The sequence below is a fragment of the Eretmochelys imbricata genome, chromosome 3 (genome assembly GCF_965152235.1).
Source record: "Eretmochelys imbricata isolate rEreImb1 chromosome 3, rEreImb1.hap1, whole genome shotgun sequence".
NCBI lineage: Eukaryota > Metazoa > Chordata > Testudines > Cheloniidae > Eretmochelys > Eretmochelys imbricata.
Window position 1 is genome coordinate 186,160,656 of NC_135574.1, and position 14,263 is coordinate 186,174,918.

Here is a 14,263-nt window from a genome sequence, read left to right on the forward strand (position 1 = left end):
TTGGAGACAGGCACACTTTTTAAGCTGTTTTCAGTTAAGCATGCAGCTTGTGTGGGATGTGGTTCAGACCTGGGGCTGTGGTTGTAGCAGGCAAGCATGTCTGGCACAACCAGGCAGGGTTCTGAAGTCCCAAGCTGCCAAGGAAAACAGGCTCAGAGGCAGTCTTGGCACATCAGATGGCAGTCCCAAGTGGGTTTCTGTGATCCAACCTGTCACAGTGAGGACCTCATAGAAGAACTGTAAAGGACAACCGTGGTTTGAGCGATCATGAGCTAATTGAGTTTAAACTAAATGGAAGGATAAATAAAAACAGATCTGCATTCTTCCTGTTTATATTGGTATTTGATGTTTCCAGCTCTCATGCCCACACCTCTGAAAATCTCTGCCAATGCAAACCCAGTTTATTTGTTGGCAAAGGCCGTATTTGAATATCTTCCTCTTCCGAAGGCTGTAATGCCTGTCTCTTAGCCAGCAATATGAACCAAGTAAGACTCTCATGATTGCCTCTGATGGTGTAATTCAATTGTCAGATGTGCATGTGCAACACCCACTGGAGTTAATAGGAACTGCAGCCATATCTCTGAAGGCAGAATGTGGCCCCCCAGGAAACAACTGTCTTCCTTGCTTCCAGAGGTCCCAAAATCTTATTCATTTCATTGGCAATAGGACTCATATGATGATTCCCTCCCTCCCCGCATAAAGACTGAAGCATAAAGATGGACAAAAGAAAAACTTGGAAATATATAAACATACTTTCACAATATTCATTAACTAAATAGGCCAAGTTTGTTCTACACTGAATATACCTTCCCAGTTAAGACACACATGTATTAAAAGGGGATACTAATTTACATTTGATGGCAAAAAGAAGTATCAGCTCTATTTCTGAGTGATCATTGTTTACTATAATTCATACAAATAACTATAACGATGCTTCGGTTGAATGTTGTTAGAGCTCCCTCAATTGCTTTACGGAAGAACTACAAGAAAACATGTTCCATTATATTTGCATCATCATCAAATGGGGAAATCTGAACCACTCCTTCCTGTGAGGTAAGGATCGAGAGGATTTCTTGAGACAATTTTTCATGCTTATTTTCCGCACATGTATCTGCGATCTTCTTCCAACCTTCCAAGGTACAGACCGTATCATTTAAAATAACTTGTTCCAGTGCATCTGATGAAGAAAAAAATATCATGTAGTGGCACAGTATTTGCCCTCAATCAGTTTCTGCTTTGCTCATATTAAAACAAAGAACAAAAAGAGGCATGATCTTAGGGGATAATATGACTACAGATCAATAATTCTTTTTCCAGTTGGATAAATTCTAAGGGTAAGGACCAAATAAAGAGATAACTGATCAAAAATCCAATAGAAAAGTAGTGTTTACTTTATTTATAAAGATTAAAAGCCACATCCTCCCACAGCACTCAAAATCATGTCTGAAACCCCATGACCAGCAGAAAAACTGGAGAATGTGTAGCCCAATTCTGCCTTTTATTTTTATATAAAGTTAATGGATGTTTTGCTATTGACTTCAGTGGGAGTAGGATAAGGCCATCAGTTGGGAGTAATCATCACTGCAAGTGGAAAAACCAAATGTGCCAAGTTGCCAAATTACATGGCCAAGAAAGGTCCTTAACTCTAGAAGAAAATACAGGAATTTGCAGCAGACCCTACCAAAAGTGCTAATTTGAACACAGGACTGAGCAAGGCAGGCTGTAGCAGATGGCAAAAGTAACTTTTTTGATCTCAAAGGGAGTACCATAAATACTGAGATTGCAGAATTGGGCCCATTGTAAACAGAAGGTGCTTAGTTATTTTAATCACTCTCCAGTATAGATTAGATTAAGGATAACAGGAGCATCAACGACACAATAATTTATGGATTTGGGGTTTGTTTTTTGGAAAGTATCAATGGAAAGGGAAAAGGGAAAAGATTAACTATGTGTTTTTAAATTAGCTGAATTAAATTTGTTAACACAATTAAATGATTGTGACCTCAATAACTTTGTTTTTATTCATTTTATTGCCATTTACAATGGAATTGCTTTGTAACTTCCCAGATACTGCAATGAAAATAGAGAAATGTGACATTTACATAACTTCACTATAAATGTCTGTTAATTATATCTTATTGTACTTACTCTTCTCACCCATGTTTATGTCCTCTAACAGTTGTAAACCATGCTCTTTGTGATCAGTATCAATGAGTGAGAGGATCGTAGCCCCAGTGGATAATAATGCTGGTTTCTCATTCCACTCTTGAGTTAGACAATGAATTAGCTCAATACTAGGACAGTTTTTCAGTAGGAATAAGTAATCATCTGAAAACAATCATCCAGGTCATTATACAGTTGTGGGTGTTCACACAAACACACAAGCATGATAACTCCAATTCTGATCTCACTGACCACAGTAAATCAGGTGAAAGTTCAAATAAGTTAGTGTAAAACTAGTATATGTGAGATCAGAATTTGGTCTCATTTATCTGGAAGAAAAGATAAACAGCACAATAATTAAATTCACAGATGATACTAACTAGGGAAGTGTTGCAAATATCAAAGAGGATAGAAATAATAAGAGAGACCTTGAAGTTGTTAGAAATATGGGCAAGAAATAAATTCAGACTGGAAAATGCAACCTAGCAGAACAGAGGAATAATAATTTGAAGAAAGATATTAAATGGGAGAGAGATACTTGGAAAGCAGCACTGTTGAAAAGGGGCCTAGGGAACTGCAGAGTGCAAAAGTGATATGAACTTGCATTGCTATATGGCCACAGAGAGAAGCTAATGTGATTTTAGTTTGCTTACACAGAGGTGTCACATCCCAGAACAGTGAAGTGACAGCCCCTCTCTCTATATAGCACTGGTGAGACAGCACCTATATTAGAATGCTGCAACAGTTATAGGCACCACAGCAGCAGATGCAGGTTGACATAACAGAGAGAAATCATTTAAAGAAAAATGACTGAGTGGATGGAGGAAATGGCATGAAGAAAAAATAAGATCCAAGTAGCACAATCCTGCAGCATGCTAAACATCTTCAGTATCTACTGCCTTTCCTGCATGACTGGGACCTAAATATGCATAGTTTGGCTAAATGACCGGACAGGATATGAATACTGTTGACAAGTATCTGAGGTTGTAAACACGGAGGGTGAAATTCTGGCCTCATTAAAGTCAATGATAAAATTTCCAGGACAAAGAAAAAATATTTACAGTGAGGCCTAATAGCCTAATTTTGATGGATCTATGATTCTGCTTAATCTGCGTATCTATTTTTTTGGAGAATTCACACTGACCAGTCCCGGGTACTATAAACATTAACTGCTGATGGTATGGCATCTGAGCAAATACATAATGTGTTCTGAAGTAAGAAGAGTTGATCAGATGGGATTTTTACATTTCTCTATTCAAGGTCTTGGGACAAGCTCAAAAGAACAACCAAGAGAGTTTAAATAGATAATTTTGCTATTTATTGAGGAACAGAATGTGCCCCAGATTCTTGTCTGTGTTAGGGCTGCTATTTTGCTGCTCTACTGTCTACACCAGTCCTAAAGCCACCTAGCCACCTGCAAGAGGATCACCCCAGTGCAATGGATGCTTTGTTGCTGTAGAACTGGCCTAACTGCTCATATACTATCCCCATTCATGACTGTCAGTGTAAGGGATATACCTGGGGAAAGGGGGCATGACCAGGTCTTCCCTGCAGTTCAGCAATCCTTGACTGCCATGATGGCAGCATGGAGCTATTGCCAGCTAGTGTAAATTAGAACAGCATATAGGCTGCTCTAACTCACTCCAGGGAACCAGCCCAGTACAGCCAGTTTAGGAATGGGGGGAGCACAAAGGTGCCATAAAGCCACCTTTGCACCCCTTTCCCCCCCACAAGTTGTGTTGTATACCCCTTGTGTGCAGCTGAGAATCAGGATCTATGCATCCAGTATGTGATGTAGTCTTTATGCTGCCTACTTCTTCAGCTAACATAATCAGACTAATCAACAGGACAAGATAATTTGAGGGTGCATCTGCATCTTGTTTACAAGGTAATAACTCTGAAGCTGAATGATCCACACTTCCAATACAAAGAAAAAACAATTTTAACTTTCAAATGATGTAATCACTAATACAGAAAATAAATAGATGCCTCAATTTATTTTAGGCCAGTAGCTTAACTTTTTAATTCTGTGGAACAACTTACAAAAGAGATCACCTCTGCTGAACCACATCCCTTTCTATAACCCACTCCTTCACCTTTCCTGCATCATTCACTATCTTTTCTGAATGTGCCCATAGAACATATTTTCAGAATCAGTGCTCTGCAATATTACACCCTCTTTAGGGACATAAATATGGAACAACATGCCACTGCCTGTCAACATCCTTGAATGATACTCAACTCAAAAATAAATAGTGAACAGGATTTTATCAGTATTAGCCACAATAAATGGGTTTGTTCAAGACAAAAAAAAGGGGTGGAACAAATATACATGCATGCCTGATGCTGAAGGAAATCCTATTTTAATGTAATACGCTGGCAAAATTATTGACAAGATCAGCATCATCTTGAGGTTTTGACAATTTTCAATTTGAATTTGTGCAACCAACATTTAAAAATCTATCAACATTTTCATTAGTTTGCATTCACAAATCAGCATTCTTTGATCTTTCAGAACATATCTTCACTTCGTCCATCGTCTTTGTTTTTCCCACCCATTGCAATGTGCAGAGGATGAATGTTCCGCTGTACAGCCATGTTGACAAAAAACAATTTTTGTGAAAGCTACACTGGAAAGTCATACTATAGGACTGTCCCATGTATTTTTCAAAAACATAATATCTGGATTACACAGGGGCAAAGTGATTTTTGAAAAAGTCTCTAGGCCAGATCCATAGCTGGTGTAAATCAACATAGTTTCATCTATAATCAGTGGAGCTATGCTGATTTACACTGGCTGAGAATCTGGAGTATAAACTTATATATTTTGAGCTATCAGTTAGAAATAAAAGCATTAAATTAAGTGCTGCATAATCCATAGATGCATCTTTTTTGTAAAGGTAAAAAACAGCAAGTGTACACTAAATAGGCATGCAACTCCATGCGCTTTCAATACAAAGCTATAAGGAAATGTGATTGCATGAGAGCAGAAACATATGGATCGAAATCCTGACTCCCCTGGCAAAACCCTTATTGACTTCACTGGGGCAAGGATTTCACCCCAGTGGGTATTGGACATGATTGTCTAGTTGTGTGTTCAACTGTGCTTTCCATCATAACTGATCAAGTGTCTTCACTTCCAAATATAGGCCCTAATCCTGCTAAAATTTAGGCACATGCTTAGTTTTACTCGTTCTGTGTGTCTAAGTGCCTGCAGAATCAGGACTTCGGTCAATATATTTGGATGCAGAATTAATCCAATTATGGTTTGACAAAAGAGAAATGTAATTACTTCTAAAATGTAGTTATCTAAAATACAGAGCTGTAGTAATACCCAGATTCCTAGCATGAGAGTGAAATGAGGGGGTTTTCTATAGTTTAACTGCTCAATATTGGCGCCAGCACAGAACTTCCAAATTGGAAATGTACATAATCTGGAAACATCAGATGCATATATTTTCATAGAGTCATAGACTTTAAGGTCAGAAGGGACCATTATGATCGTCTAGTCTGACCTCCTGCACAACGCAGGCCACAGAATCTTACTCACCCACTCCTGTAATAAACCCCTAACCTATGTCTGAGCTACTGAAGTCCTCAATTCAAGGTGCAGAGAATCCTCCAGCAAGTGACCCCTGCCCCACACTGCAGAGGAAGGCAAAAAACCCCAGGGCCTCTGCCAATCTGCCCTGGAGGAAAATTCCTTCCCAACCCCAAATATGGCTATCAGCTAAAAACCCTGAGCATGTGGGCAAAACTCACCAGCCAGACACCCAGGAAAGAATTCTCTGTAGTCACTCAGATCCCATCCCATCACAGGCCATTGGTCATATTTACCGCTAATAGTCAAAGATCAATTAATTGCCAAAGTTAGGCTATTCCATCATACCATCCCCTCCATAAACTTATCAAGCTTAGTCTTGAAGCCAGATATGTCTTTTGCCCCCACTGCTTCCCTTGGAAGGCTCTTCCAGAACTTCACTCCTCTAATGGTTAGAAACCCTTTGTCTAATTTCAAGTCTAAACTTCCTGATGGCCAGTTTATATCCATTAGTACCAATGTTGACACAAGAACAGAGCTTAAATAATTCCTCTCCCTCCCTAGTATTTAACCCTCTGATATATTTATAGAGAGCAATCATATCTCCCCTCAGCCTTCTTTTGGTTAGGCTAAACAAGCCAAGCTCTTTGAGTCTCCTTTCATTAGACAGATTTTCCATTCCTCGGATCATTCTAGTAGCCCTTCTCTGTACCTGTTCCACTTTGAACTCATCCTCCTCCACTAGAGGAGGTTTTGGAATTAATTGAGAAATTTAACAGTAACAAGTCACCAGGACCAGATGGCATTCACCCAAGAGTTGCGAAAGAACTCAAATGTGAAATTGTGGAACTATTAACTATGGTTTGTAACCTGTCCTTTAAATCAGCTATTGTACCCAATGACTGGAAGATAGCTAATGTAACACCAACATTTAAGAAGTGCTCTAGAGGTGATCCTGGCAATTACAGACCGGTAAGTCTAACGTCAGTACCAGGCAAATTAGCTGAAACAATAGTAAAGAATAAAATTGTCAGACAATAGAAGAACATAAATTGTTGCACAAAAGTCAACATGGTTTCTGTAAAGGGAGATCATGTCTTACTAATCCATTAGAGTTCTTTGAGGGGGTTAACAAACATGTGGACAAGAGGGATCCAGTGGACATAGTATACTTAGATTTCCAGAAAGCCTTTGACAAGGTCCCTCACCAAAGGCTCTTATGTAAGTTAAGTTGTCATGGGATGAGAGGGAAGATCCTTTCATGGACTGAGAACTGGTTAAAAGACAGGGAACAAAGGGTAGGAATAAATGGTAAATTTTCAGAATGGAGAGGGGTAACTAGTGGTGTTCCCCAAGGGTCAGTCCTAGGACCAATCCTATTCAACTTATTCATAAATGATCTGGAGAAAGGGGTAAACAGTGAGGTGGCAAAGTTTGCAGATGATACTAAACTGCTCAAGATAGTTAAGGCCAAAGCAGACTGTGAAGAACTTCAAAAGGATCTCACAAAACTAAGTGATTGGGCAACAAAATGACAAATGAAATTTAATGTGGATAAATGTAAAGTAATGCACATTGGAAAAAATAACCCCAATTATACATACAATATGATGGGGGTTAATTTAGCTACAATTAATCAGGAGAAAGATCTTGGAGTCATCGTGGATAGTTCTCTGAAGATGTCCACGCAGTGTGCAGCGGCAGTCAAAAAAGCAAATAGGATGTTAAGAATAATTTTAAAAGGCATAGAGAATAAGATGGAGAATATCTTATTGCCCTTATATAAATCCATGGTATGCCCACATCTTGAATACTGCGTACAGATGTTGTCCCCTCATCTCAAAAAAGATATACTGGCATTAGAAAAGGTTCAGAAAAGGGCAACTAAAATGATTAGGGGTTTGGAACAGGTCCTGTATGAGGAGAGATTAAAGAGACTAGGACTTTTCAGCTTGGAAAAGAGGAGACTAAAGGGGGATATGACAGAGGTATATAAAATCATGAGTGGTGTGGAAAAGTGAATAAGGAAAAGTTATTTACTTGTTCCCATAATATAAGAACTAGGGGTCACCAAATGAAATTAATGGGGAGCAGGTTTAAAACAAATAAAAGGAAGTTCTTCTTCACTCAGCGCACAGTCAACCTGTGGAACTCCTTGCCTGAGGAGGTTATGAAAGCTAGGACTATAACAGGGTTTAAAAGAGAACTGGATAAATTCATGGAGATTAAGTCCATTAATGGCTATTAGCCAGGATAGGTAAGGAATGGTGTCCCTCACCTCTGTTTGTCAGAGGGTGGAGGTGGATGGCAGGAGAGAGGTCACTTGATAATTACCTGTTAGGTTCACCCCCTCTGGGGCACCTGGCACTGGCTACTGTCAGTGGACAGGATACTGGGCTAGATGGACCTTTGGTCTGACCATTGTTATATGGGAGACCAGAACTGCACACAGTATTCCAGATTAGGTCTCACCAGTGCCTTGTACAATGGTACTACCACCTCCTTACTCTACTGGAAATACCTCGCCTGATGCATCCCAAGACCGCATTAGCTTTTTTCACGGCCATATCACATTGGCGGCTCACAGTCATCCTGTGATCAACCAATACTCCAAGGTCCTTCTCCTCCTCTGTTACTTCCAACTGATGAGTCCCCAGCTTATAACAAAAATTCTTGTTATTAATCCCTAAATGCATGAAGAAGCCTCGCCTCAGATGGGTAGTGGTTGTGGGTTGATCTAAACTAACTAAAACTTAAAAGAATAATTATCACAGCTAAATTATTTTCTCTTCTCCAAAGATACAAGCTGCAACAGACCCCCGTGCTCACAGGGACTCTGACATCAGGGATGTTGCTATAAAAATATACACCATTATCTATTTATAAAAGACACTGAAATGCTACAAAATGTGTGTTCATAAATTATTAAATTAAATATTTATATACAAATAAATTAAACATATATACAAACATACATAAAAAGTTGGGAAGGATGGCAAGAGAACGCAAGAAATAAAATACTTTATGAGAAATGTGAATAATAACTAGCAGAGAAATCCAAAAATAAATTAAAGGGGTTAGTGAATTAAAACACTCCTAGTTTGGCCAATATTCCTTAGGCTTTAAAAGACCTTGAACTTGCAGGTCTGCTATACAATGACAATGCCATATGCAGTCAGACAGCTTTTAAACATGATGCTTTTGGAGACAACAGAATCTAATGTACTGGTGTCAAAAGAAATAAACGATGGATACTTTAAGGATTTAGCCCATCAGATAAAAACCTGAGGACATTTTCATGTCAAACTAGACAGAGGAACTCATTCACAACATTCTATGTCAAGTTTGGAGAGAAGGGCTGTCAAGGTTCCTTCCCCACTCTGAATTCTCGGGTACAGATGTGGGGACCTGCATGAAAGACCCCCTAAGCTTATTCTGACCAGCTTAGGTTAAAAACTTCCCCAAGGTACAAACTTTGCCTTGTCCTTGAACAGTATGCTGCCACCACCAAGCGTTTTAAACAAAGAACAGGAAAAGAGACCACTTGGAGACGTCTTCCCCCAAAATATCCCCCCCAAGCCCTACACCCACTTTCCTGGGGAAGGCTCGATAATAATCCTCACCAACTGGTACAGGTGAACACAGACCCAAACCCTTGGATCTTAAGAACAATGAAAAATCAATCCAGTTCTTAAAAGAAGAATTTTAATTAAAAAAAAGGTAAAAGAATCACCTCTGTAAAATCAGGATGGTAAATACCTTACAGGGTAATCAGATTCAAAACAGAGAAAATCCCTCTAGGCAAAACCTTCAGTTACAAAAAGACACAAAAACAGGAATACACATTCCCTCCAGCATAGCTTATTTTACAAGCCATTAAACAAAAGAAAATCTAGCACATTTTCTAGCTAGATTACTTACTAACTTTACAGGAGTTGTAAGGCTTGCATTCCTGATCTGTTCCCAGCAGAATCATCACACAGACAGCCCAAATCCTTTGCCCCCCCCCCTCCAGATTTGAAAGAATCTTGTCCCCTCACTGGCCATTTTAGGTCAGGTGCCAGCAGGATTACCTTAGCTTCTTAACCCTTTACAGGTGAAAGGATTTTGCCTCTGGCCAGGAGGGATTTTATAGCACTGTATACAGAAAGGTGGTTACCCTTCCCTTTATATTTATGACAAGGGCTTTGCCAAGACAGAGGCTGGGAATGATTAACTATCAGAATCTGCTTTATAGACATATTCTCAGAGGGCCTGATTCTACACTTCAGTGCAGTTTATGTACCGAGTGTAAAATGGTGCCACTATGATTTGCCAGGGTTTTATAACTACTTTGCACAGGTGCAAATGACGCTAAGAACTTATTAGGCAATTACCTCAGTTTCCATTATCATATTTAAAGAATTTCTCTGCAGCCTCTAGTTATCAGATTAATGAATCTATGATTAAACTACAGATGGGTCAAACTAGCCTCTTAGATTTTGAAACTTTAGGCTATGGAGTCCTCTACCAATCTCACACTAGTCTCTATGGCAGATCAATCGGGAGCTACTGAAGCATGGTTCTCTGAAGAAACTCCCTATTTCCAACTGAATTAGTCACTTTAGTTGCTTTTAGGGTAACATATCTAGTTATTTATATTATTTACATATGCAGTGGCATCTTAAGAGCCAAATACTGCTTCCATTATACTCAATGAGAACAGAATTGGATTTTTACTGTGAATTTAAAATGTACAATTTAAAAATTTAATCCAAAATGTTACCATGATAAGATTTAATTTTTAACCCTGAGATAAACATTTGGTAGAAAAATGATGAAAGACAATATAATAAATGCCCTGTTATTTACCGAAAGTGAGGTGTTTGAATTGCTGTATATAATCCATTGCTCCACAAATTTGGCCCTGTTTACACAAGCACAGAGCAGCTTTCTTGTGCACGCCACACTGACTGTAGGCAATCTGAGCCAAAGCCAAACACTTGGACTTGTTGAATGGTTCCACCTCCCCATAGTCATAAATTACATCCCCTGCTGCCTCACAAAACGTCAGCCTGAAGAAAACAAGGTAATAAAACAAACCAGATAGTCATTTGTGTGTTTTCATAACTCTGGAGCACTTCAGAATCAGTTACACTGGAACTGGATTGTGTGTGAAAATACCAGACTGACTGCTCCCCTTCAGCTCTTGTGCCCCTCTGCCCTTGTCCCCAACTCTGCTTTTGAGTTAGGTTGTTTCCTCCTTCCCCTTCCACGTGCTTGGGCCACAGCAGACAGAGATCTAGGAGCACAGAACAGACAGCCTCTTCATCAGTGCCTGTGCCATGTTAGCCATTGGTGGTTGGAACAGGCAACTGCAGCCCCTGCAGCTCTCCTGTATATGTGTGATTCCAGTTGGGGTGCCAGAACGTGTATGGGGAAGGGAAATGTGTGTTCTGCCCACTTTGTGACACCTGGTAAGTCAGGCAAAGAGTCTGCTGCTGAGTTGGGAACCTACTCAGGGCATTCGTGGGGTAGACACATAAGAACCTCAGAGGATAATCAGTGCAGCTGGCATAAAGGAACTGTGTGAGGCTATAGCAAGTTCAGTGCAGACAAAATGTCTGGAGATTTCAGATATTTATAACTTGGCCAAATTTGGATGGACTGCCTCAGAGGCAGGAAAAAACACCTCCCTGACTCCAATGCTACTCTAACAAATTTCAAGTTCCTACTCCAATGCATGGAGTCTCCAGAACTCTTCAAAGAAAGCATTTTTTTTAACATTGGCAAAACAACCTACTTTTCTCTAATATCATTCTCAGAAATGGTTTTGTTTAAACTTTGCGAAGAAATTCAGACTGAGGAAGACATCTGGCATGGAAAATTTCAGCCTGAACAGGTAAAGCTTTGCAAAGTACAAGAAACTGAAAATGGGGGCTTATGATGGAAAGTGTTAGGCACCCTTAACTTTGGTATTGCTACCAGCTCTGCCTATAATTCAAGTAATTTTAGAATTTTTTAATATTTCTACAGTCCCATTCTAAAGTCATAATAAAGCACTTCAGAGTGTGCGTCAGGCTGAGACATCTTTACTAACCTTATAGTTTTGACAAAAGGATGTAGACCTCCTGTCCTCCTCCACATACGAGGCCTGGCTTGACATTTCAACATAATTTCCAGTGTCCTATTGATTTAGCAATTACTATAATTCTAGTGATATAATATGCTATAATGGCTCTTTTGGAAAGATTACCGCATGAGGTAGGAAAAGCCATAAAGAGACATGCCCCATATGTCAGAATTCTAATTAGATTAATGCCATGCTGAACAGTGGAAATCTCCCAAACTGTTCTTGTGGGATTTCCACTCTTTTAAAATGCATCTGAAATGGATCTGGAAAACAGGTTCCTTCCAGTTTAGGATTTGATCCAAAAGCAAAATTGCAGAGGCACTATTAGTTCTGCAAATTTGAATTTGAATACTTCAATCCCCACAAATGAAATACAGGGGGTGGAAGATAGCTTTGAGTTTCCAGTTCAGGTCTGTCTCTTGAAGTAATTGTATTAAATACTGTATAGATACTGCTGTTTTTATAGAAACAGTCACATATAAGAGTAAAAACAAAACTTCTAGATTTTCCAATAACTGAAGGTTTTTAATTTTTAAAAAATGGTACCAGAACAAAAAACAGTCTCACGATCTGATTTTCATATAACTTTTTACTAGAGTATAGGAGAAAAGGGGCCTGAAACAAAATTTTGGTCTGCAGCGATCTAACAAAGGCTGATATCTTAAATGAAATGTTGCATTCTGCAAAAATAGCTTTTCATGCTCTTCATTTTTCTTGGTTTATGCCACGGTGAATTTAATAAATAGCATTGAAGAACTGTATCTGCGAGATTGCCATTTTGTGATATTGTGTTTGCATGGTTCTAATTCACAAGAAAAGGAGAGTGACCTTTTTAAACAGGCAAGGCCTGATCACTTAGAAAAAGCATGAATGCAACTTTTACAGGGGAAGGGTACACACCCATATGAATCCAAGTACACTACAGGCCTACTTACCTTTGCTGTGTGACCCAGTGCATAACTAGATTTAACTGTTTTTCAAACAATGCACATTTGATTGCTTCCAGAGTCATGGCTGCACACAGAGGGTGTCTAACTGCAGCACTTGAGCTTATGAGGGCCTCAAAATATCTCAGCAAAGGGAGAATCCTCCCTTTAACAGCACCAAGAGCTAGAAGGAGGAAAAGGAAAGTCACTGAGCAAAATATTTTGGAAAAAAGCATTTATATTTTTCCAGTAGTTGGGGTAGTTTTTTTTGCTTTGCTGATGTCCCCAGAATCTCCTGGACAAATCTGAACTAAAGGCTCAATCCTGCAAGATGCTGAGCCCCCTCTGCTGCCATGCTAGTCAATGAGAATTGAGGCTGCTCAGTACAGAAGATGGTGAGCACATCACATGATTGGACATTATCTGTGGACACCTAAAGGCAAATTTTCATAGCAAAATGTGTGGATTTAAACCACTGAGGCTACATAGAGTTGCCTAGTGAAATGCCTGCATATCACTTTGAAAATGAACCTCCTAGTGGTAAGGTTACAGACAGTTCACTATAAAACTTTCTGCATAGGATGTCGGTTTTATAGTTAAGAGTAAAGGCAACTTTAACCCAGTTTCCTTGCTTTGATCCTTCTTTTATTATTGATATATTATTACTTATTATTTGTATTGCAATAGCACCAATCATAATTGTGCCCTGTTGTGCTGTGCCCCATAAACCCCATAGGAAGACTCAGTCTGTATTCCCAAAGATTTATATCTAAGGCCCCAATCCTGAAAACATGTATGCATACACTTATCTCTGCTCACATGAGTAGTGCCATTGAAGTCAATGGAACATAATTTTCAGCAAGTGAGTAAATTTTTGCCAGATCGGGCCCTAACATAAAGCTTACTGTCTAATTTGTAATTCAGATTCTGAATATTAATTTAACATAGTTCTTTTGTACTTCTTTCCTTTTGGTCTTTAACAATTGCCTATAAAGTGAAAAGAGGAAGAAGAAAAAAATAGTAATAAAATAAAATTGAGTGGTATTCTCAGCATTCCCTCCAGCACCTGCAGGGGAAAGACCAAGCTGCAACTGCTTCATCACTGACACCAGTGATGCTCACTGCATGTTGTGTCCTCAAATTCAAAGGAAGACAGAGTATGGAGGACTAAAAACAACCAAGGAACATGTCTGTATTTATCTCAGGCATGTAAACAGCATTACTGATCCTTACTGGACTGATAATGATCCGTATTTCAGACCCTAATTATAAGCTGAATGGAACACTGTCAGGTGATTCAAACAACTTTTCTAGCTAATGCATAGGGCATGAAGGGCCAGATTTTCAAAGTTATATGAGCACGGTTGTGCACACCTATTTGCATACACTTAATTTATAAGTGGAAATAAGACTGTTTAAGTACAAGTATAGACAACTTCAAACTGGACCTTAAGGTCACTACTGAGCTGCACCACATAGGGAGGCAAAGTTGGTTTTATGCCTCCCCAGATTCTCAGCCTG

At 39.2% G+C, this 14,263-nt stretch overlaps 1 protein-coding gene across 10 annotated transcripts in view; it reads right to left on the bottom strand.

The window, feature by feature from the left end:
• Nucleotides 1-340: 340 nt before the first annotated feature.
• The window catches only part of CLHC1 (clathrin heavy chain linker domain containing 1), a 31,319-nt gene continuing 17,396 nt past the window's right edge, over nt 341-14,263 (bottom strand). For 5 of the 10 annotated variants that reach the window (XM_077813933.1, XM_077813932.1, XM_077813934.1 and 2 more), the window contains 4 exons: nt 12,752-12,926; nt 10,556-10,758; nt 2,149-2,328; nt 341-1,177 (listed from right to left, as the gene is read on the bottom strand). In XM_077813933.1, coding sequence (XP_077670059.1) covers nt 981-1,177; nt 2,149-2,328; nt 10,556-10,758; nt 12,752-12,926 — 755 coding nt within the window. In that variant the 3' untranslated portion in view covers nt 341-980. The remainder of the gene's footprint in view (nt 1,178-2,148; nt 2,329-10,555; nt 10,759-12,751; nt 12,927-14,263) is intronic. The other 5 variants (XM_077813929.1, XM_077813930.1, XM_077813931.1 and 2 more) reach the window with 3 other exon arrangements.